Source organism: Populus trichocarpa, chromosome 9 (assembly GCF_000002775.5).
Source record: "Populus trichocarpa isolate Nisqually-1 chromosome 9, P.trichocarpa_v4.1, whole genome shotgun sequence".
Lineage (NCBI taxonomy): Eukaryota > Viridiplantae > Streptophyta > Magnoliopsida > Malpighiales > Salicaceae > Populus > Populus trichocarpa.
The window spans coordinates 8,144,834-8,172,223 of NC_037293.2; the positions used below are offsets into that span (position 1 = coordinate 8,144,834).

At 35.3% G+C, this 27,390-nt stretch overlaps 5 protein-coding genes across 8 annotated transcripts; all 5 read right to left on the reverse strand.

Moving 5' to 3' along the window:
- Window positions 1-2,477: 2,477 nt before the first annotated feature.
- On the reverse strand, window positions 2,478-5,182 carry LOC7478745 (protein NLP2). Of its 2 annotated transcripts, none has more exons than XM_024608128.2 (3): window positions 4,848-5,182; window positions 3,741-4,456; window positions 2,478-3,553 (listed from the first exon to the last, which is right to left on the reverse strand). In XM_024608128.2, the coding sequence occupies exons 2-3, from the start codon at window positions 4,420-4,422 to the stop codon at window positions 2,676-2,678; spliced, it is 1,560 nt and encodes a 519-aa protein (XP_024463896.2). In that variant the 5' UTR covers window positions 4,423-4,456; window positions 4,848-5,182; the 3' UTR covers window positions 2,478-2,675. The 2 variants fall into 2 exon arrangements, with proteins under 2 accessions (XP_024463896.2, XP_024463895.2); XM_024608127.2 differs by having other exon boundaries at window positions 3,741-4,622.
- A 1,694-nt stretch (window positions 5,183-6,876) lies between these two features.
- Window positions 6,877-9,579, reverse strand: LOC7478744 (endo-1,4-beta-xylanase 5-like). Its single transcript, XM_024608775.2, is given in 7 exon segments — window positions 6,877-7,475; window positions 7,655-8,446; window positions 8,680-8,778; window positions 8,954-9,120; window positions 9,229-9,380; window positions 9,382-9,470; window positions 9,568-9,579. Coding segments are annotated over 7 exon segments (1,659 nt in total). The 3' UTR covers window positions 6,877-7,127.
- A 1,977-nt stretch (window positions 9,580-11,556) lies between these two features.
- LOC7478743 (endo-1,4-beta-xylanase 5-like) lies at window positions 11,557-14,759 on the reverse strand. 3 transcript variants are annotated; one of them, XM_002313146.4, is made up of 8 exons: window positions 14,633-14,759; window positions 14,306-14,406; window positions 14,136-14,185; window positions 13,794-14,016; window positions 13,412-13,578; window positions 13,206-13,304; window positions 12,218-13,009; window positions 11,557-12,078 (listed from the first exon to the last, which is right to left on the reverse strand). In XM_002313146.4, the coding sequence occupies exons 2-8, from the start codon at window positions 14,361-14,363 to the stop codon at window positions 11,743-11,745; spliced, it is 1,725 nt and encodes a 574-aa protein (XP_002313182.3). In that variant the 5' UTR covers window positions 14,364-14,406; window positions 14,633-14,759; the 3' UTR covers window positions 11,557-11,742. The 3 variants fall into 3 exon arrangements, with proteins under 3 accessions (XP_002313182.3, XP_024464066.2, XP_024464065.2); XM_024608298.2 differs by having other exon boundaries at window positions 14,493-14,697; XM_024608297.2 differs by having other exon boundaries at window positions 14,529-14,664.
- Window positions 14,760-17,053: 2,294 nt separating this feature from the next.
- LOC7478742 (endo-1,4-beta-xylanase 5-like) lies at window positions 17,054-19,983 on the reverse strand. The gene is made up of 7 exons (XM_024608516.2): window positions 19,789-19,983; window positions 19,542-19,588; window positions 19,228-19,450; window positions 18,863-19,029; window positions 18,641-18,739; window positions 17,635-18,426; window positions 17,054-17,500 (listed from the first exon to the last, which is right to left on the reverse strand). Exons 1-7 carry the CDS (start codon window positions 19,847-19,849, stop codon window positions 17,153-17,155), a joined length of 1,737 nt encoding a protein of 578 aa, XP_024464284.2. The 5' UTR covers window positions 19,850-19,983; the 3' UTR covers window positions 17,054-17,152.
- Window positions 19,984-23,140: 3,157 nt separating this feature from the next.
- LOC7478741 (endo-1,4-beta-xylanase 5) lies at window positions 23,141-26,243 on the reverse strand. The gene is made up of 7 exons (XM_024608776.2): window positions 26,177-26,243; window positions 25,837-25,883; window positions 25,513-25,732; window positions 24,999-25,162; window positions 24,813-24,911; window positions 23,910-24,698; window positions 23,141-23,664 (listed from the first exon to the last, which is right to left on the reverse strand). Exons 1-7 carry the CDS (start codon window positions 26,241-26,243, stop codon window positions 23,311-23,313), a joined length of 1,740 nt encoding a protein of 579 aa, XP_024464544.2. The 3' UTR covers window positions 23,141-23,310.
- Window positions 26,244-27,390: the final 1,147 nt, after the last annotated feature.

The window sequence follows — 27,390 nt, forward strand, 5'->3', positions numbered from 1 at the left end:
AAGAAAAAAGACACTATCTTTAATTTTTGCATGTCAAACAAGATTTTTACTAGTATTTCAGGTTTCCTTTTGATCTATTAAATTGATTGGGTTATATTAGATCAATTTTTATATAATTTAATTTTTTTTATTTGAAAAACATTGCAATGTGTGGATGTTTCTTTTTACTTAAAATAAATTGATCCTACTCGCAGTTTAACACGAATTACAAATCCAGTTAAATAAATTTATTAAATAGATTAAATATAAATTTATTGTGATGTGGTTTGATAATAATCTGATCTCAAATCAATACAAACATTAATTTAAAAAATATAATATACTTGAGTATGATGAATGTTAAATAACAATTAAAATTCCAGGGTTTAATGTGTTTGACCGAGTTTCCGGATATAATTTTATGCTAGATTTTTAGCAAGAGAAGATATAAATATGACACTAAATTTGGATTCAGCGTTCGTTTACTCCAAGTACTAAATAATGTTACATGCCCATGTCTTTTTTTTTACATGGTGCAATCCAGTCAATCTGTCAGTAAATAGTCTTATTATTTTTATCTAGCCTTGTCATATTTCTTGCCTTGTTTACATTAATTTTTACTTTAAAGGTAAATTCATATTGGGATAATTTAATTTTTTTTATTTTCAATGGAGTTGTATTTTTTAATTTTTAAAAAGTGATACATAAAATATTACCAGGACGTACGTCAAATTTTTAAGCCTGATTTTTAACATGATCAACACATGGCTCTGAATCAACCATTAAAAAATCCAATATGAATTTAAAAAACCCAATCCTAGTTGACCTATTAAACAAATATGATCTGGATCTACTATAATTTAATTAAAATCCGACCTATTGAAAAGGGAATAAGAAAAAGAAAAATTATAGTGGTAGCAGCAGGTACTAGGGTACCGTTGCGGAAGTACGTCCACACACGAGAGATGAATAGTAATTTATTTATTTTTTTAAAAAATAGATTTAATTTTTTATTGTTTTTATATAATAATATTTTAAACAAAATTTTAATAATAAAAATACTTTAAAAAAAAAACAATCATCACATTATCAAATACGGTCGAAAAGAGGATCTTGTAAAACCACGACTTCTTGGAGTAGCGGAACCATGGGCTATAATCAACGACCAAGTTCTTGGTTGGTAGTTACAATTTCCAGGTTGTCCGATTAGCGGATCGACCAATACGTGGTGGCAAGTGATTGGCCTGACATTTATTTGTTCGACGTCATTTTTTTCCTAGCAAATTTAAAAATTGAGTTTTTTTTTTTAAATAAATATTTATTTAAGCTATTAAACTCAACATGACAGATCATATTTCATTTTGAATTGGCTAGGAGATTGTCCCGGTTAAATCAAGATTGAACAGGTCATTCTCGCTGATTTAATTGAATAGGTTAAATTTAAACGAGACCTGATTAAGTTAATTTTAAGAATTTTTTAATTTTTATTTAAAATATATCAATTTAGTTTTCTTTTTTAACTTATGTCCAAAATAAACAATATTATTTTTATATTGACCTGACAAATTGCAGCCCAGATTTTAAACAGATCAAACCTTGAGCTGGTTCTAATAACCATGATATTTATTTTATTTTATTTGGTAAATTATCTTTGTGCCAAATCTTAGAGGAACCGTTCTGTCATCGATTGGATTAAAACATAATTACTTTAATAAACGTTAAAGATAGTAAACAAAATTAATTACTCAACAACCAATTGGAAATTAACAAAAACAAACACAATGAGGGGGTCAATGTTAACAAGCTAATATGTTCTTGTACAAATTTTAATTTTAAAAAACTTTTATTTGAAAAAATGTGTTAAATATAATATAAATTATATTTTAAAATTTTTATTTTGAGATATATATTATAAAATAATATAAATTATATCTTAAAGTTTTTAATTAAAAATATGTATTAAAAGATAATATAAATCATATATTTTTCATAGTTTTAAAACCCGGCCCGGCAGGTTGACCTGGGACCTGGAGCTGAAACCGGGCCGGGTTGAAGAAAAAACAGGAAAAGAAAAAACCCGGTGTGACCCGGCAAGACCCGGTAAAAAACCCGGTTGTAACCCGTTGACTTTTGTGTTTTTTTTTTTTACTAAAACGACATCGTTTTAATTTTTTTAAAAAAAAAATTGACCTGAACGACTCGGTGACCCAGTCAAAACCTAGACTTTGGATCAGGCCGGTCTAATATTTTCAATGCTGGAGATAATATATGTACAAAAATAAAGTAGAAACTAACAGTGACTGAACTGAGAAACAATGTCAGTATGTCACTCAAGCAGGTATGAAGTTAGTGCAAAGGCCATGATCGAACATGGCAGTCATCATAGCATTTGCAAAACTTCTTCTTTTTTCGCTTTTGACGCGCTCTAAGTCTACAATCAATTTCACTAATGAAAATTCAATGCTACAGATGTAATTACATAATAGAATATGTAGTGATTCTGGTCAAATGATGGCTGCATATTTCTTATTATCTTCCTTAATAACTCTCTTATAGTCATTGATCTGCATAAGAGATTAATGACTGTTAATCATGCTAACATGAAAATAAAAGGATTCCTAGCAAAATCTTTCACCATTACAGAAGTCTAATTTTTGTCCACGCAGACGAAAGGTGAATCAGAAACCGGCCATGCATTAGAACAAGTCTCTGCTGCTGCTGAATGAACTTCCTAGGTTTGGTTTGGAAACCAGATAGAGGGTTATTTTGATTGTGCGACTCTGAGAGAAGCCAAGCAAATCTTTACACTCCTCAAGATCAGCATCACAAGTCAAAAGAATTGACTCATGATCATTGTCCAAATACTTGAGACCAATCCTGCTGAAATCATCTATTTCAAAACGCTTTGCAATCTCTCGTTGCAAGTCCCTGAAACCCCAATTTGGTTGCAAGCTGAAACGGATATTTTCATCTCCAAAAGTGGCTTTAATTCTGAAGGCACCTCCATCTCGTAAACCCTGGCCATTATTAATTGGTAGGGACGCTTGAGTCTCCAGATTTTGATGCTGGCATGATGTTTCATTGCTTTTGGCTCTATCAAGTTCCTCCTTATTCAAGGAGGGTAATTCTGACTTACTGCGTGTTCTCTTCAGCACCTCGACAGGGTCTTCTACAGCTAAAGCATGTCCAGTGCTCAAGCCATTGATGGTGCTGGTAAGCTGCCTTTTGCCGTGACAGATGAACAAACCAGAATTCTGACTCCTCGACGAGGACTGTGATTTTGAAACAGGGCCTTTAGTGCTGAACAAGTGATTTATAGGTTTTGGGTTTGATTCCTTAGGGTATTCAGTTATCTGGAATGATGAAAAAGGATTATGCCCAAAATATCCAGAGGAGCTCAATTCTGGGAAGGCAGTATAAAAGGAATCAATTTCAATGAGTCCTTGAGCTCCCATGACAGAGTCAACTACATGTTGGAGTTTTTTCAAGGAGTGGTTAACCTTCTTGATTTTTCGAGAAGGCCAACGGCTGATACCATATTGCCTGCACATCCTTTTCAGAGTGGTGGGGCAAACTGCAATTGAAACAAACTGTGTAAGCACTTGTTTATTCACTATGCTAGAGCGAAACAAACTGGGCAAGCACTTATTGGTCTGCCAGGCAAAAGTGCCTCCTCCAGAAATTAGCCTTAAATTCACAAAAAAAAAAGAAAAAAAAAAGAAAAGAAAATGAGATCCAATTGTAATGGCATATTTTCGTACCACCAATACTTTTAGCAGCATCTTTAAGGCTCCCGGCAAAGTATTTTCGAAGAACTTGCAAGCTTATTGTCTTCTCTGTCTTGGTCTGTCTCTTCTTGCCTGTTTTTCTGCTGCCTAATAAGTGACTCCAAGGAACAAAAGAATCTCCGGCACTTTCAACAGTACAGTGTTCAGGGTTTTGTTGAAGCTGCCCAAAATCTGAAAATTCCCGCTCTTGGTACTGGTCTAAATCATTGTTATCCGAGTCGGTTGTCTCTTGGAGAGTCTCTTCTTCCTCAGGTTCTTGTTTCGGACACTCCCGTGATTCACAGAATTCCAGGACGAATTCACCGCTTTCAAGTTGAGAACCTTCAGAGTGTACTGGAGATGTGATGGTCTCAACAACTTGTTCCTCGGTTTCAGGATAAACTACAGGTGGGTTTTCAAGTGAGATGTCTGTTTCTTCTTGGCAGGTCCGATGGTGTGAGTTTATACTCAGATGACCAGACCCCATAAAAGGCACATATTGTGAAGGGTCACACAGATCATTAGAGATGGAAGGTTCAGGATCCAAAAAGTTGACTCCACCAGCGCTCTCCCACCAATATCTTTGAACCAAGAGTTCGTCTGTGAAATTCAAGTCCATGAAAGTGTCTGAGGTGGTCCTGAATATTGAATTTGTCCTGATGGCACCATGGTCCATGCCGATCTTGCTTAAAACTTGTATTTAGTACAACCTATGAAACCAAATTGCAAAAAATTGTCACGAGCCAGAACACCATGGAACAGTAAAGATGAAAAATAAAAGGAGGGACTTCCAGGAATAATTGTTATTGCTTCTATCCAAGAATCCGATATGATCAAGCCGCAGAACCATGGCTTCAACTAAAATTGTCTTGTCAACTGCAATCACAGATGGATCAGAGGCAGAAACCTAACATAGTTCTACGGCAAACTAACACAGAGGGACAATAAGTAAACTAGTTTGATCATAAATACATGGCATCGATGTTTTTATCGAGTCTTGCAGGATTTCATAAGCCGAAAAGAAGAGAATGGACACAGAGAACATAATACACAGAGCAGTTGGTCATATAAACCAAGAAGTGAAAGAGGTTGGGGAAGTACCTCACTTTATGAAGATCCTCGATACCTAGTTTCTTTATGCAGTAAACCAAAGCCAAGAATGATGTTGTAAAGGAAAGTTGGGGAACTTTTCTCTGGATAAGATCCCTTGACAGATTCTGAATATGAGAATTTATTCTCCTCCTAGTTGTGACACACCTCCAGTTATAACAATCCCCAAGACTAGCTGTGCACGCGCTTTATCAACGCAGCCATCCTAAATTCAACCGTGTAAATACAACCATCAAGGTTAAAAAGTTGTCTAAGTAAAGGGAAAAAAGGCCGCTATTTCTACAGCATGAACATTTTCAAAGATCAGTGAAAGCGAAAACTTTGGATGTTAAAGGATTATTGACTACGTTATATTGAATGTTTATCGTTTCTCTTTGCCCTCTTACAAGATTCCTTGCTGCACTGTCCACCTCTATTTTAACATATATTCCACTAATCAAAAGCAATTTGCCTCAGCTATTTCAGCTTATTTTAGGCATTATACCTGGTTTTTCAGTAAAGGTTCCATGATAGCTATATTTAATTTGACTTTTTCTATAGAAATAGTTCAATGGCTTTTTGGGCCCGTGCAGAATCTTTGAGAAATCATCTTTTTCTTCTTCTGCAATGTCCCTTCGCTTCATCGACTCGCCACATCTTAACCCATAAGATAATCCAAGTGGAATCCTCATGTTTTACGACTCTGAGATTCCAAAGAGGATAAGGAGAGGGAAAGGTGAATTCTTCTTCTTGGGTGGTGCATCCAGAATGCTGATTGCTTGCGAAAACTGACATGGTCTACATGTGTGCTTTCAAGGAAATACTAAGAATAATATCCTTTTAAAAAAATCGAAGTAAGACCAAAACCATTCATCAAGATGAACTATTGGTTTAGCAATCCCAATGATTTGATGGCGAGTCAGCATCAACATCATAATATATGTGAATATTTAGCTGTGGTAAATAACCTACTCCAGCTGCATTTCGATCTTATGCAGACTTTTTTGTTTCAAATGGTAGATTCAATGATTCTTGAACAATATGCAAGCTTATGCAATTGGAAATTGATTATATATATTTTTTAAGGGTTTTGATTAGTCATCCAAATGGACTAAAAAGCTAATTAATACGAACAGGACCAACGAATAACGGTTACGTGCTAGCCATAATCAGACACATTCTTTATATTATATGCTCTTTTCCAGCTTAATTAAACCAATAAGTTATGTCTGTTTGTTGGTGTAAAGCATGGTAAGTGGCGATTAGTATCTGCATAATGATGTCAGATTAGGATTTCACTACGATGCTTTCCACAAAAAGCTCTTGTGAAGCTCAACAATTATTCTTTTCTATTAAGGCTGACCACCCACTTGCATTTGAACAGTATATATATACCTACCGTATGCATACAGATCATCAGCCAATGGTTTCTCTTCTCTAACGTGGGCTCATTGTCAGATACAAACTGTCACTTGGATCTTGTCAGTATTCAATACTAGCTAGATCTAACTCAACATCGTAAGCTTCTGTTTGAGTCCTAGAAAATAAAAATAAAAATTGCACCTCTAACGGTGAAGGTAAGAGTAGCAGTTGTGGTCATCAGATTTCGTTCATCGGAGCAATTGTGCTGGTGTATAGCAGGATTTGTGTTCTTAAAGAGGCAAGACTGATAAAATGTCGTACTATTTTCTTGCTTATGTGCAGACCACATACCATCCAAAACTATCAAATGTCTCCTGGCCAGATTTCTTGCAACTAATGGTTAAATGGTTTGTGTGGGGAGCAACATACTGTCCAGGTCCAGCCATGCTAACTGGAGAAATAATAGTCACTCAGTGGTAAACTACCAATTTTAAAATGCATGAGCAGAATTGGAATTTTACTTCAATTCACACTTTCAGGACCTTGCTCCCTGAGAAACTAAATGGGCTTCAAAGGAAAAGGAAAAAAAAAAAGAAATGATCAAAGGTAGGGCCTACCCTTCATGATTGTGGTAGTTAGACTGCTTTTTATGCCACTAAATGATGATATTACATAAGCAGAAGTACTTTTCTCATTTAAGAAGCACAATTTATTGCAGCACAAAATTCAGTATCATAGATGGAGGATGACTCAATCAGTGACATGAAGTGCTGTAGTTTCTTGCAATTTGTCTTCTTTTACCTTGAAGCGTAATCTAGTAAACATATTGGTCATGAAGTACTCAATCAGTGACATGAAGTACTTTAGTTTCTCATTTAAGGAGTAGAATTTCTTGCAGTACAAAATTCAGTATCATAGATGGAGGATGACTCAATCAGTGACATGAAGTACTGTAGTTTCTTGCGATTTGTCTTCTTTTACCTTAAAGCGTAATCTAGTCAACAAATTGGTCACTGGGTGTTTGACAATCAGATTGTAATCACCTTGAAATAGTGAAGCTTCTGCAAATCCTTTACTATCTGCTATGACTTTCAGAGTCCTAGTTTTCCACTCTGCGATCAGCTTATCAACAACATTCCCTGATGGAGTATTCTTAAAATCTTTATCTGCCAGGGTTATAGCACTGAAACCAGCTACCTCTGGACCAGAAAAAATGATAATACCTTTAACAGCAGGATGAGAATAACCTTCCCTTAGTATGCTCTCAAAGTATTGTGCCTGTCAATGAACGAATGTAATAATCTTTACAGTTAAAAATGGCTAGTCCAATCAAAGCATAGGATCCAAGGAAGAAACTTTATAGATAGTCTATCTATCAGTATATTTGGAATTGTAATTTTCATGCAGGATGGATAATTAATGAAGTTCAGATATTTACTTGAAAAACTACGCCATACCTGATTAGGGCCTTTTTGGACATCGACTTCTGTAAGCCATATAGGCAATCCTGTTGATCCTAGAATGTCCAATGCAGATCTCATGTAAACAAGGTTTGGATATCCAGAACTAAAATGGCATTGTATTCCTATTCCTAACAAGATACCTTTGATTCCAGGATACGACAGAATCTCTTTAATTTTCTTTACATAGTTTACTGGACTTGCACGTATCTCTTTACTGTATTCAATGGTATTAAATTCATTCGAGAACATTTTTGTCTTTGGATCAAGTTGGTAAGCTCTCAAGTAATATTCAGAAGAAGCATTTTTTCCAAGCTTGTCCTCGTAGAAACTGAAATGCATGTTCTCATTCATAACATCCCACGCAATCAGTTTCCCCGAGTATCTTCGAACGACTGAATCCGTTCTTTTTGTCGCTGCTATTCTTAGTTCACCGGGAGAAAGATTTTTGACCCATTGAGGCTGCATCTTGGGGCTATCCCATAAGATGTTGTGACCTCTTACTGCAATGCCATTCTTTTCGGCAAAGCTTAGCATGGCATCTGCGATTGTATAGTTTTCATGACCTTGTTCCTTCTCGGTGCTGTACCACTTCATTTCATTGGTGAATGTAGTGAACTTGAATCTTGAAGCAAACCAATTCTGGTAAGCGTTGCTTAAGAGGATATAATGATTCATACCGCATCCAAATGGGAAGCCTGACTTGGTTTGCTTGATAGAGACTGCAGCACCACCCAACGCAGTTCCAGTGGCATAAGTTACCTGAAACCTCACCTTGCTTTTGCGCACCTGCAGAGTCCAAATTTGAACTGGAATATTATAGATGCAGTTTACTGCATGCCATTATAGATTTGTAGACAGTATAGAAATGATTGATTAATTAATATTAACGTGACTTCTGAGAAACAAACTACAGTATTCCATTTAGACAAAGGGAAACTGATCTCAGATCTTTCATGTTAGATAAAGGCAGTTAAATAAAATGCAAGTCTCAAAAGTAGTCAATTCTTCGTTTCATTTACCTCCTCGATGCTTTTGTCCTGGTGAGATCTCCATTGCTGCGTTGTAAACGGCTGGAACGAGACATTGTCTATCCATACCTCCACTCTTGTATTGTTGCACTATATTAATGAAAGAGAAGCATTCGTTTAGTACTGTAGTTCCAAAAGGATTCAGTTAGATGGCACCTCTAAAACTCCTGCATATCTCTGCTTAAGAATCTCACACCAAATCGGAGCAAACTTCGATGATATTTAATGAGAAATTGACATAGATAAGATGTAATAAGCACATAACCACAAAGAAAATCTCAACTGGGCCGGAAAGATGTGCAATCATGCCACCTTTTAGCAAAGACCAACATCCATGCTTAGCTACAACACTGCCACCGCGTATCCATTCGCCATGAGTGGTTTTAAAAATTACATCTACAGCCTCACTTCCTTCACTGATTTGGACCCAAGCTGAAAAGTTCATTCCAGTCAAATTAATTTCTCAGGACTGAAACAATGGTGACATGTAATATGTACAGAAATTCTGTAAAACTTGACAGGTTGAGGAAAGAGATGTACCAGAAAAACTATACAGCTTTGTTTGCTGGAGTTGAACCTTTTGCGAGATGCTGTCCGAGGTCTTCGATCTATTGCATGCCACAATGAACATATTTCCTTCCCTTGACACCCCTTCTCTCATTGCTCCATTTCCAAACACAGTCCACCGATTCCGGATTAACTAGAATGCCTCCTTCATAATTAGATTTCTGGGGAATGGCCAGGCACTGTAGGACAAACTTTTCAGTCGAAGGGTCTCGATTCTATATACATCATAGATTGTGAAACATTCCTAGTAATTAAAAAAAACAATCATATGCCTGAGGAAAATTGCAATTCAATTGTTCCCTGTGGACTTGCAGCAGTCTTCATGCCCTTCAGACCTTTATATAGAAACTTCAGTAAGAATTACTACATTTATAACTTAGATTTAAAATTCTGAAACGAAACTGATGCCAACCCTTGCCCATATAATTAAGAAATACTAGTAACATTTTTTCTGTCTTAGTATTGTACATAATACACCACTAAAAGGCTGAAGATAAGTTGTAATTTCTGAAAGGGCGCAGATTGTTGTTCCAGTGACTAGTTTCTGTTAAGAAAAGCAACATTTACATAGATTTTTTTTTAGTATGTGAAATGAGAATTTTAATCTTGCCTCTGTTGTCGCAGAATAGTCATAGAAGAAAGCAGCACGAGTCAAAAGCCCTGCATCAGTTAAAACGCAACTTGCTAGTTGTAGGAAAAAAATAGGTTAACTACAAAAATACCCTTCACTTATAGGACAGTTATTAATGTTGCCCTTGAACAATTGCACCCTTCAATTTCACCCTTGATGTTAATGTTTTCAATTCTGCCCTTTTGTCCACTCTTCCTTCAAATCAATTAACAATCTATATTTTTTTTCAATTTAGTCATCAAACTTTGTTTCTCTTCAATTGCATCATTTTATGTCCAAGTTCATGAACAGTTTATAAAAAAATGTTAGGGATGGACACAATTGAAACAAACAGGACCACAGTGTAAAAAAAGAAAAAACAGGTGGCAGTTTCAAGAATGGGGCGATAAGTTCACTCTAGTCCTTTTACTTTTTAAATGAAACTTTTTGGTCCCTCAATATTTTAAAAATGAGAATGATTAGACATTTAAGCTTCGATATTTAAGATTTAAACTCAGTTTAAGTTATTCAAAGCCTTCTTTAAATGGCTTGTAAAAGTTGAGAAGAGAATACAGTTTTGTAATACATATATAACTATTCGAAAAGAAATTTTTTATGTTAACATAAAAGGCGCTAATATTATTTAAAAACAATGATTTAATTGGTTATTTATTTAAATATCATTTAAAAATATTTTTAAAAAATCTAATTATAAAATATGAAAATAAAGAAAATAATTAAATCAAAAAATGGAGGGGTGAGGCGTGCATAGGCCGGAAGAATGGACTTGTTCCTCTCGCCCGCATTTAAAACTAAAGCACCCTTGTTTTTTATTCTTAATTTTCCACCTCTATTTTTTTTTTTTTTTTAAGTTTCCTCTCTCAAGATACAAGTTTTGAAACGTTAAAAAAAAAGTTGGGGACTAAAATGAAAAATAAAAAAACGTAGGGACCAAACATAAAAAAATAAGAAATTGCTAGATTAAAGTGTAGTTTAACACACATCTTGTATAATATACATGTGAAAAGGCTGTTAATTTTTGTAAATTTTAATTTCAATCCTTTTTATTTTTATTTTATTTTTTACGACAACTAAAAATCTTATTATGCAAAATTGACCCATCACTTAATTCTAGAACAATCGTTGATATCTCAGGCACGTCTTAACATGCAATCCAAAGGGAATTAAAAAAATATAGGAAAGACAACATAACTCTTAAGGATAAAATTGAATGAAAAAAGTTGATGCCAATTCGAAACAATTCTAAGACTTCTTATTTAATTCTGGAACATTCGTCAACACCTAAGGCAAGTGTTAACATGCAATCCAAAGATAATAAAAACATATAGGACAACAACAGCATAACTTTTAAAAACAAAATTGAAAGAAAAAAGTTTGATGATCAAATCATAACAAATGTAAAGTTTGCGCGACCTAGAAAGGAAATTTACTCAATGAATAGTGCTATAATTAGTGAAATATGAGAGGATAAAATGTGCTCACATGAAAGGAAATCAGCCCAATAAATATTGCTATGAATAGTGAAATGTCAGGGATGAGCAGTGCACGCAAAAGGAAACTGGTTTGTTTTAGTTTTTTTTTGTTAATATTAATGTCAATAATTTCTACTTTTTGGGTTTTTTGTTGAGCAAAGTTCTTGGGCGTAGATGATTAATGAAAAAATCCACAGACAAACAGGAATAGCTCTACGAAGTTTAAGGTAAAGGTGGTAGCTAGGTATCCAGATTCCGGAGCCAGTTACAGAATTGTCACAAATAAACAGAACAGTTTACCTAATTCAGAAGCTCAATGACCAATGTTAATATTTGTCTTAAAACTACAAAAGGGCTATATATAGGCTGTGTTAGGGAGAGAATTCATGCGATGATATGAATACAGGTAGTGCCTTTTGTCACCCTGTAACTCAAAGTAGTTGAGCAATTAGTCACAGGGTTTTTGATAGTGATGTTATAATCCCCATGAAACAGGGACATTTCAAAGTATCCTTCACCGTCGGCTTTAGTTTCTGTAGGTTTAGTTCTCCACTCATCGATCAGTTTGTCCACAACATCCCCTGATGGGGTATTTTTGAAGTCCTTGTCTACTAAGGTTGTAGCATTGAAACCGGCGGTTGCTGGTCCAGCAAACATTATAATCCCTTCAACAGCATGATGACAATAACCTTCCCTTAGTATCTGCTCCAGGTACTCTGCCTGCCCACCAAAAACAGTTATTAGCATCTAATTTCCGTTGCGTTTTTTAGACTAGTTGGAAACCTGGAATCAGTAACCAACCTTGATAGGATGTATTAGGGATTATTTTTTATATTCGTTTGAAAAACAATTATAATACCTGATTTGGTTCTTTCACGACATCCACTTCAGTAAGCCATATAGGCAATCCTGTTGAACTTAGAATGTCCAAAACAGATCTCATGTAAGCAAGGTTTGGCTGGCCAACACCGAAATGACCTTCCAAACCAATGCCAGCCAAAATTCCTTGGTTTCCAGGATTTGACAAAATCACGCTTAGTTTCTTCATGTAGCTGATTGGATCCACATCTTCATCATTGCTATATTCAATGGTATTGAACTCGTTCAGGAACATTGTTGTCTTGGGATCGAGCTCGTAAGCTCGTTTGAAGTACCTGGAAGAAGCATTTTTGCCAAGTTTATCCTCAAAGAAGCTGAAATGCAGATTTTCATTCATTACATCCCAGGCAATTAGTTGCCCTGCGTATCTTGAAACCACTGAATCCACTCTTTTTGCTGCAGCTTTCCTTAATTCATCTGAAGTAAGATTCTTAACCCACTCTGGCTGGTACTTTGGATCGTCCCATAAAATGTTGTGACCTCTTATAGAAATGCCATTTTGCTGGGCAAATTTTACCATGGTATCTGCAACAGTATAGTTTTCTTGTCCTTGTTTCGGCTCATTGCTGTACCACTTCATTTGATTGGTGAAAGTAGTATACTTGAATCTTGAGGCAAACCAGTTCTGGTAATCTGTGCTGTCAATAATATGGAAGTTCATGCCACATCCAAATGGAAACTCTGACCTGGTTTGCTTAATGGAAACAGTCGCACTGTCCACTGCAGTTCCGTTGCCATAAGTTACCTTGAATCTCACCTTGCTCTTGCGTTCCTGCAGGTTCAAATTTAACTCTGGATTTGATCACGATGTAGATTTTATTGAAATAACATGGATATGTTTTCTCCATGGAAAGTCATATGATTTGTTTCATCTTGGTGGCTATAGAGTTTCACTTGTACGGTTTTGCGTATGCTCAAGATTGTTGAGGCTATGCCATAAACAAGCAATGCAATTAGATTTAAAATACCTTATCAATCTTCTTGTCTTGTTGGGCTCTCCATTGCTCCAAGGTGAATTGTTGTAAGGATACACTGTCCACCCATATTTCAGTTGATGTATCATTACTCTACAATGAGGGAAAAATAAGCATATCATTGAATTCAATTTGAAAAAAGCAACGAATTAGATCTCGATGCCCTTGCACTGCTAGGAAACTAAATTCATGCACTCTACCTCAAATAGAATATCAGCATGGCTAGTAAAATTTGCAAATATACCACCTTTTAACAAAGACCAGCATCCATTCCTTGCCAGAACTCTACCACCAATTACACGTTCAGTATGAGGAATTTTGAAAACAACAGCTACCCTTTCACTTCCTTTGTTGATTTGAATCCATGCTGAAATTGCAATCAAACTTTTCTTTTAAAAATTCTGAAATAGATAATTAGTAACCTTCTTCTGTTTGTTTTCTTTAATTTTTTGTATTGGTTGCAGACGATATCCTTAGTTCTTAGTTTTTCCTCTCGTAGGAAAATGTAACAAAAATAAAATTAAAAAAGAAAAACCCAAAAATCTTAAACTTGAGACAGATGGGAAAACTTGGAAAACATACCAGAGAAGCTGTAGATGAGACCTCCCCCTAATTGGACCTTTTGGGAGATACTATCTAGTGATTGCGTTCTGTTATACGCAACAATGAATCTGTTTCCATTCCTTGACATTTGTTCTTTCATTGCCCCTTGTCCATATACAGCCCACCCCTCCATGCCATGAGTAAAATCTGGATTAGCTATTATCCCTCCTCCATCTTGAGCTGTCTTGGGCTCTATCAAACACTGGTTTGACATTAGAAAAAATATTAGTTTAAATTACCATTGCAAGCCTTGGCCCCCTTTTTTTTTTTGTAATCTAATATGCACAGAAACCTAGATAGTGAAAAGATAGTCCTCGTTACCTTTGTTCTAGCATTATAATTAGAAGAGAAAGCTTGACATATCCTATGCTCTGCATCAATCAGTGAAGAATATGGTGGTCAGAATTAATGAATTTATTATTTCATACCAAAAGCAACTTCAATATTGGTAAGCAAATATATAGAGATATAAGCCTGAGTGAGTGAGAGACCTGAACCCAGAAAAATGCTAAAAAACACCAAGATCAAAGCTTCTGCTAGAATCTTCATTTTCCCAGAGACACGAGCCAAAAAGCTATCACTGAAGCATAGGCTACACAGTGGGAAGAGATGTCAGTCCAAATCATTTGTTTTTCTATTTCTGGAGAACTTTAAAAAATGCAACTAAATGTACGATACCAAGATGCCCAGATCTTTGCTAAAATAAAAACAGACAATGAATGGCTGTAAAAAGCACCGCAAGAACAATATGCTAAAGAACTGCTGCCAAGTCCATTCTCAAAGAAAGAGAGAGGGAAACAAGACAAGTATTCGCAAACCTGGGTTCTGGGACAATGTTGAATCACTGGAACTTCCCAGGCTGGCTCGTGAAACTTATCTGGAGTTTATTGGAAAGAAAGTTGCGAGCGTGGTACTAAAGGACAAAAGCTAAAAAATTAATTAAAGGAGCTAAAGATTTAAAAAACTGGAAAGGGCGGATGCTCCTGGATATCGTAATCTCCAAAGTTTCTGTCTTTTTAAAATATATTTTAAAAAATTTATTTATTTTTATTTTATTTAATTATTTTAGTATTTTCAAATTATTTTTATCCGATTATATAAAAATTAATTTTAAAAAATTAAAAAAAATATTATTTTAAATAAAAAATATTTTTTAAAAAACAATTACTACAAAATTGTTCCTTCAATGTGAAAATGACTTTCATTTCCGTGGCATGCACCGTAAAATATAGGGACTGATTTGATATTTTGTTTTTTTGAGTGTCCTACATTTTCTCATTTTGTTAGCTTGGAGGATGACAATAAATTGCTAGTAAAAAATAAAATATATGACTCTATATCAGAATGTATCCATTGCATTAATGCAACGACCATTGACTAACCTGTATTGTTTATATTATTCTAATTTTATTCATGAGTAATGAATATATCTTTTTTACTAGTGCATAAAACGGAGATTAATTTATAGAAATTTTATGATATTTAGAAAATAACTAGTTTCACCTTATTAATTATATTTTTAGATTCACTTAAAAAACAGAAAGATATAAGTAAAAAACAGATATTATAAATAAACATATTCTTATATTTTTCTTGTCTCTCATGAATTTTTATTTATTTATTTATTTATTTTCTTAAAATAAATATCATAAAATAACTAATAGGATAAGATTAGTTATTCAATGTATTCCATTATATTTGGAGTAATTCTACCATATTTATATTCATCTTGGTTGAACACTTTCAATATCTTGAAAAATAAAAAGCTATGTAAAACATGGACCAAAAAGAGAGAGAAAATTATCATTTATGAAAAAATTGCATCAAATATGATTAATTATTGGGAATTATGAGACGAAGCAAATTATTGTTCATGTAATGATTAGTTAACATTCTTTTTTCTCTTGTTTCTTTGTATTAATTCTAAGTTCTCCGTAATTTTTGAGTTTGAATTTAAAAATGAATACTCAGAAGAATAATTTTTGTTAAATGTACTAAATCAACATAAACTATATGTTCTTAGTATCATCTAAAAATTAGATTTGGAATCTGTTTGACATGATTTATAAAAAAGAGAAAAAAACAATTTTTTACTGTGAGTCATAATTTAAGTTTATTTTTCATAAATAACTTATGAAAACTGAGTTAAAATAATTTAATTTATAAATATACTTATGAGTTTTTTGTTATGAGTCAAAAAATAGTCAAATCAATTTGTAAGAACATTATAAATATAATCTTAATTTGTTCTCATACACAATTGGTCTAAGAAAAATCCTCATATTTGAAAAAAAAAAAAAAAAAAACCTAACTAACTAACTAACTCTAGTTCTCCATAGAGCACGTTAATTTTGATGCTCCCTTCACGAGACTACTTGTCGTTTCACAATAAGACGCGTCGTTCATACGCTTGTACATGACGTGACGTTTACATTGTTAAGGCCACCCAGGCCCCAAGCCCAAACCCTCGGCCCTGATGTCCACTAGCTCCAAATTATTCACAGGTTCGTCTTCTTCACCATCACACACGCTTTCAGTCCTCATCTGGGCTTCCCTTCAAATTCGAGTTTCTCCTCGCAAATGGCTTTGCGAGTCGTTCAGGCGCCACTTTCTTCCTCTGCTTATCATACCAACCTTAGACTGTGATGAGAAACTTGCTGCGGCTATTTATTGAGTGCTCTTCATGTTTGTTTGATTTTGAGAGTAACATTGCGACCAAATATTGATTTATTTATTGATAAAAGAGGGAGTGCCTCTTTATAGGGTAGAAAAAAATGATAATAAGATGGTTTATGCTGTGATTTATCTTAACAAAAATCGGCCCTGCCTTGAACCAAAGCCTCCTACTTTGTTTTTACATGCTTTTAAAGTGATGTTAGAAACGAGTGAAGCAACTTGGAAGGAGGAAATTGAGATGATGAAGAGCAATTCCCTTATGTATTATCATGCTCAGAGGAGGAATTCAGGCGAGTGATGGATTTCTTTGCCACCACTTTGAAGTTGAAAGCAGAATGATCCACGGTTCTTATCGTCCACTGTGCTTCTATTCAAGCAATAAAAAAAGGCTTTGAATCACATGAATGGACTTGAAAGATTGAGGCTTTTGCAAAATTAGCTCCTACTTGATTAGTTTTATCAAGACCCTTTACTTTCTTGCTTCTGTTGATGCCATCTATAATTTCGTTTCTTCTTCTGTAATAATCTGAGACTCAAAAAAGTCAAGCCTTTTTGCACGAGAATTACCAGGCAATATCATTAAGATTTAACGAAGGTCTTAAGATTACACAGGAGAAACATATTAGGAATACATTATGATTGAAGTAGGATGATCATATTATTCAGGCATTGATACGAAGATGGACAGTGTCTCTTGTGACATCTCTTGTCATCTTATAACTGAAAGCAGTTAAGGAACTGCTAACTGGGTCCTTGACAGTTATGTTGTAATCTCCATGAAACAGCGGAATTTCAATGGACCCTTTACCATCTGCTTTTATTTCTGTTGTCTGAAATCTCCACTCATCTATCAACTTATCCACAACATCTCCAGCTGGAGTATTTTTGAAGTCCTCGTCTGCTAGGACTGTACTGTTGAACCCAGCGTTTGCTGGACCAACGAACATTATAATCCCTTTAACAGCAGGATGAGAATAGCCTTCCCTTAGTACCTGCTCCAAGTACTCTGCCTGTCCAAATGAAATATTAGCATCTAGCATTAGTTGTATCTTTCATCAGTTGGCAACTGATTCATTAGTAACTAAAAGTAATAGAACACTGTATAGGGAATTGTTTTGTTGTTTGCTTGAAAAAATTACAATACCTGATTCGGGTCTTTGCCGACGTCCACTTCTGTAAGCCATATAGGCAATCCTGTTGATCCTAGAATGTCCAAGCATGATCTCATGTAAGCAAGGTTAGGCTGGCCAGAACCAAAATGGCCCTGCAAACCAATGCCTGCTGATATTCCTTGGTTTCCAGGATATGACAGAATTTCATCAAGTTTCGTCTTGTAGTTGAACGGATTTGCTTTTTCATCACTGCTATATTCAATTGTATTGTATTCGTTCAGGAACATTGTGGTGTCTGGATCGAGTTGGTATGCTCTTGCATAGTACTCGGCAGAAGCGTTTTTGCCAAGTTTATCCTCAAAGAAGCTGAAGTGGAGATTTTCATTCATTACATCCCACGCAATTAGTTGTCCTGCGTATCTCGAAACCACTGATTTTATTCTTTGGTCTGCAGCATTTTGTAATTCTTCTAAAGTTAGATTCTTAACCCAATGTGGTTGGTACACAGGATTGTCCCAGAAAATGTTGTGGCCTCTGATAGAAATGCCATTTTGTTGGGCAAATCTTACCATGGCATCTGCAACAGTATAGTTTTCTTGACCTTGTATTTTTTCAGTAGTGTACCATTTCATTTCATTGGTGAAAGTGGTATACTTGAATCTCAAAGTAAACCAGTTTTGGTAATCTGTGCTGTTGATAATGTGATAGTTCATACAGCATCCAAATGGAAAGTCTGACTTGGTTTGTTTTATTGAGAACCTTGCACCTTCTATTGCAGTTCCGTTGGCATTCCTTACTTCGAATCTCACCTTTCCTTTCCTTTCCTGCAGGTTCAGAATCAACATGGAATTTGCATATGATGATGAGATTTATCAGATACAACATGGATTTGTTTTCTCTTCGGTAAGATGCATGTGTTTTGTTCTTTTTTTCTCTCAAGATATATGCGAGTTCATCAATTTAAAATATGTAAGATTGTTAAGGCAATGCTACACACAGACACAAACATGTTTCACGTTATGCAATCATATTGATTACCGTGTCAGTGCTTTCATCTTGGTGGGATCTCCATTGTTCCATGGTGAAAGGTTGTAATGAGACATTGTCTACCCATATTTCTGCCTCTGTATTTTTGCTCTACAATGAAGGAGAGAAAAAAAACATAAATCTAAATATTCTATTTGAAAGTTAATTGAATCCTATTCAAATGCTTCTGTACTATTAGGAAACTGGACTTCATGATACTTTCATGGTATTTACCTCAAATAGAATCTCAACACGACTTGAAGTATTTGCAAACACACCGCCTTTCAGCAAAGACCAGCATCCATTCCTAGCCAAAACTTTACCACCACGAACAAGTTCACCCCGAGACATTTTGAATACAACAGCTACATTTCCACGTCCTCCATTGATTTGAACCCAAGCTGAAATTTCAATGAAGTTCAATGAAACTTTTCCGGAAAATAACTAAGGAAAGAAAAAAGATTGAAAACAAGTATATCCTTCTTATGCTAGTTTCCTTTGACTCGCCAGTGATATCTTTAGCGATTAGCTTTTCCCCTCTGGAGGAAAATGCAACTTAGAGAAAATTTTCTACTTTAATAAAATTGGAAAGGACATACCAGAGAAGCTGTAGAGCTTTCCTTTCTCTAACTGAACCTTCTGGGAAATGCTGTCAAGTGGCTGGCTTCTGCTGTGTGCAACAATATATCTGTTTCCATTCTTTGATATTCCTTCTTTTATTGCTCCTTGTCCAAACACAGTCCACCCTTGTACGCCATGAGTAAAATCTGGATTAGCTATTATCCCTCCTTCATACTGAGCTCTCTGGGGCTCTATCAAGCACTGCTCGGAAAAGTTTAGAAAAATAGTTGAAACATTTTTCTCGGTGATAATTTGGAGGGAAGTCTGGGTGGTGAAAAGTGTTTCTCCGTACCTCTGTTGTAGCAGAATAATCATAGGAGAAAGCATGAATCCTGCACACTGCATCGGTAAACGACAAATGTAAAGGTGAGAATCCTTTGAAAACCATAACTTACAGTAGTAAGCAAATACACAGGCATAAACCCTCTTAATGTTTTACTGTTCCCTGTGATTTCTATTTAATTTTCTTTTTTTGAATGACATTCATTCCCTTAGCAGTCGTGTGAGTCTCTGTGTGTGTGTTTGATAGAGAGAGAGACCTGAAGGCAGGAAAATGCTTATGAGCACCAATACACAGCATCCTGCTAGTATCTTCATCATTTCAAAGCACAAGCAAACAAGCTTCCCTGAAATATAGGCCACACACCCTGAAGAAACATCAGTCCAAAATCATTTTCATTTTCTTTTCTAAAATAAAATATATAGCTTATAAACCACCAAGAGCCAAAGACACATGACCATGAAATAATAAAATTAAATTCCACACTTCCTCTTTTAAAGAACATCATTAGATGCATGTCAAGTTGCCAACCTCGGACAGTGTTAATCACTGAAACTTGCTTGTGCTTGAGGTTTGCCCGTGAAACTTATTTGGAATTATATATAGCGACGTTACAGGTGTTGTACTAGCTAATAAGAGAAAACGTAGCTGGTGGAAACTCAGTTCATTTTATTCACTATCCATAAAACTGAATGTAAGGGTATTTATTTATAGTCACCCAAATACATTTTAATTCACTGTCCATAAAATTAGATGTGATCATTTTAATTTTTTATTTAATAGAATGATTAATAATTAAAAAAATTAATAGGAAGAATATTAGTTATAATTAAAAATTAAAACAAATAAAAAAAAGACTAGAGACTCTAGGGTTGAGCTAACAACTCAAAAGTCGTATGCTTGGACTTGAGACCCAGACTTGTCTACCTAGGTTAATTCATTTATTTATTTTTGCATGTCACCTGATTTTTTTTATTAAAAAAATATAGACAACACGTAGTTTTGAAACTCATTTTTGGATCAAAAAACTTATTTTGTAACTTGTTATCACCTGAAAGTACCATAAAAAATCCTTAAAAACTTTGATAAATCTATTTTCAACCCCTAAAACCCTCTAAAAACATGAAAATCAACCCCATTGAAAAAATAAACTAATCCCAATCAACTTTTTGACATGTTTAGAGATAAAGACAACCACCATTGAGTTTCTTTTAAGAAAATGAACTCATTGATATCAAAAAAAGATATTTTTCATGGTGGAGTGTGGCCAACCAAAAAAGTTCTCTCCCCTCTATCGTTTTCTAGTATCTTTCTTATCTTTTTCAAATTCAAAAATTAATATGTAAAATAATAAAATTTTAATCTGGAACATATAATTAAGAAAATAAAAACACCAAAGAATAATCTTATTTTGATTGGCTAGTGGAGATTTAAAGTATATTACTCTTATCTCAAGACAAAATGATGAGTCATAGAATGTTTTTTTCTTTTCTTTTCCTTTTCTTTTAATTTTAGTAGATTGGAGTTTCCATGCCCTTCCTTTTGCAAAATATTTTGCTTTCCTACATGGACTGAATTTTGCCTTCAAATGTGTGGTATTGGCAAAGATACCATGAAACACACACACATCCGAATTGCTTATGGGCCGGCCCAAATACTTCAATCCACAGGGGATGAAACCTATACCAATGAGAAAGGAGAATCTCAACTCGCCTGGAATCAGCAAACGGGAATATGATATCTTGATCTGGTGATGGAACAACAACACTCAGCAACCAAACATGTTGAGCAATTTACGATTTAAACATCGTACGGGAAATTCCAGTAAATTAGCAATACAAACCACTGTTCCACCGACCGTATTTTGTTGGTAAGTGAACAGTGTTTTCACCAAGTCTTTTAGGTTTTTGTTAAATTAAGGAAACTAAAATATTAAATTAAATTCCACACTTCCTTTTAAAACAACTGGCCCTGGCTAAAATTAAATCCCACCATCATTATGATTTTTGATTAAAAAAAAAAGATGGAGTTTTTCCCGTTGGTTCTCTGGTTTTCGGTGTTCTACAATAATAATAACGAATTCAAGGAGCTCAAGTTTTAAAAAAATAAGTGCTGATGGTGTCAAAGATATGAAAGTTCTAGTGGGAAGCAGTTCCTCTGGAATTTACTCTTGACCATGGGATTCTTGATGGTTTGTGCGAATGGCTTTCATCTCGATGGCCGTAGAGAGCATGGCTAGAGAAATAATGGGGCTTGGTTCGGAGTTCACTTCTTTTTTTCACAAAAATAGTTTGTGAACTCGTTTACTTTTGGCATATAGGAATGGTTCCTTTGTCATTTAAACTATCCCGGAAAGGCCATATTTTCAGATAGGATCAAGAAAGTTCTCTGAAACTTACCGGAAACACAGGTCAGTCACCACTTATCCATGCGGGACAAGGAAACTTGTTTCTTTCTTACAAAAATAGCTTGTAAACTCACACACATTGCCATAAAGGCACAGTTTTGGTAAATTAAACAACCTGTAAGAGGCAAGCCCGCTTGATCAGGTCCAAATGGCCAAGCAAAATCTTCTTCTTTTTTGGCTCCTTTTGTGATCATTTATTCTGCCTTCCCTTTGGTTGTTAGGAAGACAAATTTTATCCTTTTCTCTCTTTTTTATGTGCTCTTCCATGTGAGCATGCGGAATGTAGAACCCACCCGAATGCAAGGTTTTTATCCAAACTCCCTCCTGGAGGCACCAGGGCATTTGATAGCAGTCTGCTAGAGTTTATCTCTGCAACTTATCTTTGGATTTACTAAGTTCACAGAGTCATATATATAATTACTCGTTTTATTCTTTGGAACAGAACAAAATCAAACGTTAATTTCTATAAATGTGTTCCAGGAGCATGCTCACATAATCATTTGTAGACAGTGAGCTAATTTCTGGAAAAAAAAAAAACTTCCTCGTAGCTGCTAAAGGCTTGATTGCGTGTTCTCTTTGTTGCACAGTTGGCATTCCTTCCTCTTTCATGCATGCATGAGCAACACAAGTCCGATTCAGGTAAAAACTGCAAAATAATCTCTTTAAGGCTCTTCTAACATTCTAAATTTCTAATTTGAAACCCAACATATACTATACAGATGATCGTTCCTTTTTTTATTAGTCACCATTTTCGGATACCTCCTGCCCTTTCATGCTTGGATGGATCAATAGGCTAATTAACTTTTCTTATCAAGTTCGTAGTGAGTTACAGCAAGTTGCCTAAAATCACATCAAACATTAATTTTGAAGATAGTGACATGCATCCACTGGCATGGATAGATTAATACTAAATGGGGAGTTGGTTTCTTCTAAAACCAAATTGCTGCTCTTACCCAAACTGGGCATTTAGCCCAATTCTGAGTGGCTCGAAAATTAGTTACACTGGGGCTTCATGGGTTTTAGTTGCGATTTCCTCCTCCCCGCCATTTTACCTGATTACATATCCTTATATCGAAGATTTACTTGTTTTCTTCTTTGCGGAGTAATCCTTTTTATATTTTTTTCATTAATAAATGAGAATTTATAGCTGTTCAATTAGTCTGCAAATCCAGCTGCAACATACCAGCACCTAGACAAAACCCTCGCCTGTTTTAGCTCTAAAATTTCAAATAATAGAAGCATATAAAAGAAAGTTACTGCTTGATTGTTTATCTAATTTTTGGGTAAAAATATTAGACAACAGATAACACAAAGCACTATTTTTGAATTTTGGATAACAGATAACACAAAGTACCTATAATATTAGAGAAACAATTAAGCAGTAACTTGGTGGATCAAAGTTGTTCTGCCGGCAACAGTTGGATCCACCTTAAGGTTACTAGTCGAGGAAGATATATCTGTCACCCCATGGTGAATAATCTTCACATTGTAGTCTCCATGGGAAAGGGAAGCCTCGAAGAAGCCATTAGCATCTGTCATGCCCATAAGTGAACCCCCCCACTCATGCAAAAGCTTGTCCACAACATCTCCGGTAGCCAAGTTTTTGAAATTGTTATCAGTCAAACACATCCTGTAACACCCCTGTGGCTTCCATGCTGACCACATCACTATTCCAGCAATTTTTGGGTAAGAATATCCCTCCCTTAGAATCTGCTCCAAGTACTGTGCCTGCCCACGAAATTAACAGTTAGTTCTTAGATCGTAATGGACGATTTAATTTATATTATTAGTACATTTAATCAGGGAATCTAATACAATTGTTTCAGTTTCATTCTTATTTTACTATTTAAACTTTGATTCCAAAATGATCAATTATGTTATCTACGACATGAGAGAAGCCTAACCCCTCCAGAACAATTTGAAGATGCTCTATAAGAGGGCAGGTTGTAATTTTTGCATCTTAGATCTCTTACCTGCTGAGCTGGGTTGCCTTGAACATCTACTTCTGTGAGCCAAATGGGAACATTAGCAGAAGCAAGAGTATCAAGGGAAGCTCTCATATAAGGAAGGTTTGGAATGGTAAAGTGAGACTCTAGTCCAATGCCCATGCGCAAATTGGCATTCCCAGGAAAACTCTGGATTTCTTTGAGCTTTTGAAGGTACTTAGCAGGTGAAGCGGCACCTTCACCACTCTTTTCAATGGTATCATACTCGTTCAGAAACAATGTAGTGAGTCCATCAGTCTTACCAGCCGAGTTGTAGATAACTGAAGAAGCATTCTGTCCTAATTTGCTTTCAACGAAAGAAAAATGCATATTTTCGTTAACAACGTCCCATGCTAGAAGCCTGCCTCTGTATCTTGTCATAACTGACCCTACCCTTGCTTGTACAGCCGTTCGAAAATCATTCGGTGAGAGTGAATTTACCCATCCACTTTGGTACTTAGGATCGTCCCAAATCACATTGTGACCACGTACGGCTATATTGTGTTGCTTGGCAAAAGCCATCATGGCATCAGGAACTGAATAGTCAACCTGGCCACGTGTAGCTTCGGTGCTGTACCACTTCATTTCATCTTCAAATGCTGTCACTCCAAACCTTGAGGTGAACCAATCTTGGTAGGCAGTGTTGGAGAGGATGTTCTTGTTTATAGCACAACCAAATGGGAAGCGCAGTTTGTTTTGTTTAATGGAGATCGTTGCATTTGAGAGGGGATTGCCTTGTTCGTCTATGGCTTGGATTCTAACCTTTTCCTTTCGAGTCTGCAACGAATATATATGTATCCAATTAGGTGCAAAATTGTTGATTCGTAACTAGCCAGGAAAAAATATTGTAATTAAATAAACGATGAAAGATGGAACTATCAGTCAACAAACCCTTTCAATACTTTGATCTTGATGAGACCTCCATTCTTTCTCGGTGAACGGTTGCAATGAGATGCTATCGACCCATATTTCGACCGAGGTGTTGTTGCTCTAAGAAAAAAAGAAGGGAAATCGTTAACAGGTACAGCAATAATAAGACCATAATTATGTTTTAGAAATTAGATACTATATCAGTACCTCAAAATATAGCTCAGCAGGGCCGGATGCATCCACTGTAAGGCCACCTTTAAGCATGGACCAGCACTTTGGCTCAGCAAAAACGGAACCAGCTTTTTTGAAGCCGGAGTCTGTCTTGAAAATGGCTGTTACCTGAACATTTCCCTCGCTAACTTGTACCCAGGCTGCATTAACTCAAAGCACTATATTAACATGATCAAATCACAAAAGAAGAACAGAATGTTATGCAATTTTCTCTTCTTTTTTTTTTTTTTTTTTTGGAGAAGTCGCAGACACCCTTGACCCTATCTTAACCCCTGATGAGACAAGACGTCACAGTGAAAGCAGAATGGTGTTAAGTACTGTTTAATTAAGAAATCAATTTAGAATTTCAGGATTTCGTAAGCAGTTTCAGCATTTTACTGGTAATAGAATTCTGTTTTTTTTCCCCTCTCTTTTTCAGGCACTAGTACCATACTGTGAACTTAAAATGAAGGGGGGGGGGGGGGGGGGGCGCGGAAGCAGCAATGCATACCAGAGAAAGTATAGAGGTGGTTCTTTTTCAAGTAAAGCTTCTGTGACATGCTCCCATATGGATTATTCCTGGAATGAGCCACAACGTATTTGTTGCCATTGGATTCTCTATGTTCTGTCTTCGCATCTCCGAATGTGGACCATGCTCTTAGTCCATCATTTAGTTCTGGGTTAACAATGATTCCTCCATTATACTGAGGTCTGAGAGGATTTTCCAAGCACTGAAATCACACCATCAGGAAAAGAGAGAATGAATCCTCTAATCACTTGAAATTATGCACAATCTTTGCGAAATAAATAAAAGTTGATCTTAATCGGAGCTTGCCTCAAGGCTGATCGAGTAATCATAGGGCAAGGCATTGGTTAGAAGACCTGCAAAACATGCAAGACGTACATTACGTTGTGTAGTGGTAGTAATTAATAAAATATCTTAGAGACTTGGTGTCAAATATATAATTAGGTACCTTGTCTTCTTAATTTTTACTGAACAAGTTATAACAGGTACGTGAAATAAAATTTAAAAAAAAAAGAAAAGGAAAGAGAGGCTGATATTGTGGATTTACAGAACAATCACTTTGTGAAATAGGGGACGTTCAAGACTGCCTCGTATTTTGACAGCACACCTGCTGGTCTCTACATTAATTTAAATCATGGAGGAAACAAACCTGCAAATAGGATAATACTGAAAAGTGACAGAAGAAGTTGACCACCATTTTCATCTCCTGCCTTCATATTATTCAATAGCTAGAGTGTAGCCCTGAAATCCATGATCAATCCAATCAAGATTAACCATGAGATCACGAGTAAAAATAACATATAGACGTAATCATCATAATTAGATTATTCATCGGGATATTACGCTATGGTTTGGATTAAAATAATTCTTTATTTAGATCATGAAATTAAGATAATCTCATAAAAAACAAATTGAAATTAATCATGAAATTTAATCCCCAGTAAACTAAGTGTTAAATGAAAAAATTAAAATTAAGAAAAAAAACAATATTGAAATGAATTAACTAATTAATATGCATGTATGTTATGTGAGGGAACGAACATACCAAGTGATGTGATGAGACAGTTTACAGTTCCAAAAAATAGACAATACACACACACATATATATTAGAGTTATGCTGGAAGAAGAAGCCGAAGAATCCTCATCGAATTGAGGGAAACAAGAAATATAACTTCTGGGAAGACATAAAATATATCCAGTGTATCTAGAATTTCTTAAAAAGTATTGGCCGAGCCTGATTTGTTTCCCATTTTGGTGACTACCATTACTCTACATTAATCTCCATTATTTTGGTAGAATATAAGATTGGATCTTAGGTTTTTAATTACTAAATCAGTCTCTCGCTTCCCATTTATCTCCCTTTCTTCTATTTTAATTATTGAAAAAATCAATCAACAACTCTATTTTATTTAACTTAACGTCTAGAAAACAAATTGTATGCAGAGAAGCTTTGATTTGACGGCCTAAAATCTTCAACAAGGCACTCCCCGTGCGCCTGATTACACCCTGTTTAACTCTTTCTTTTGTTTCGTATGAATGTATTAGTTTCTTAAAAAGAATTTTTTTCAAACTGAGATACCTTGAATTTGAACTCTGATATAAATACAGTGAGGTTCTTAATACATGTGAATCGGAAAGACAGAGATTTTTTACTATACGTGTGTAATTAGTCTATATACAACTATTTCTAGTATAAGAAATTGTCCAAAAAAAAGAGCTAAAAAATCTCTCTCACACTAAATGATGAGATTGCAAAAAACAAAAAACCAATCATGTTGGGCTGGTCTTGTTCAAAAAAGGCAAGAGAGTGGGCCTGGTGAGCCCACGTGCCAGGCCCATATGACCAAGTTGCTTGTATTTAA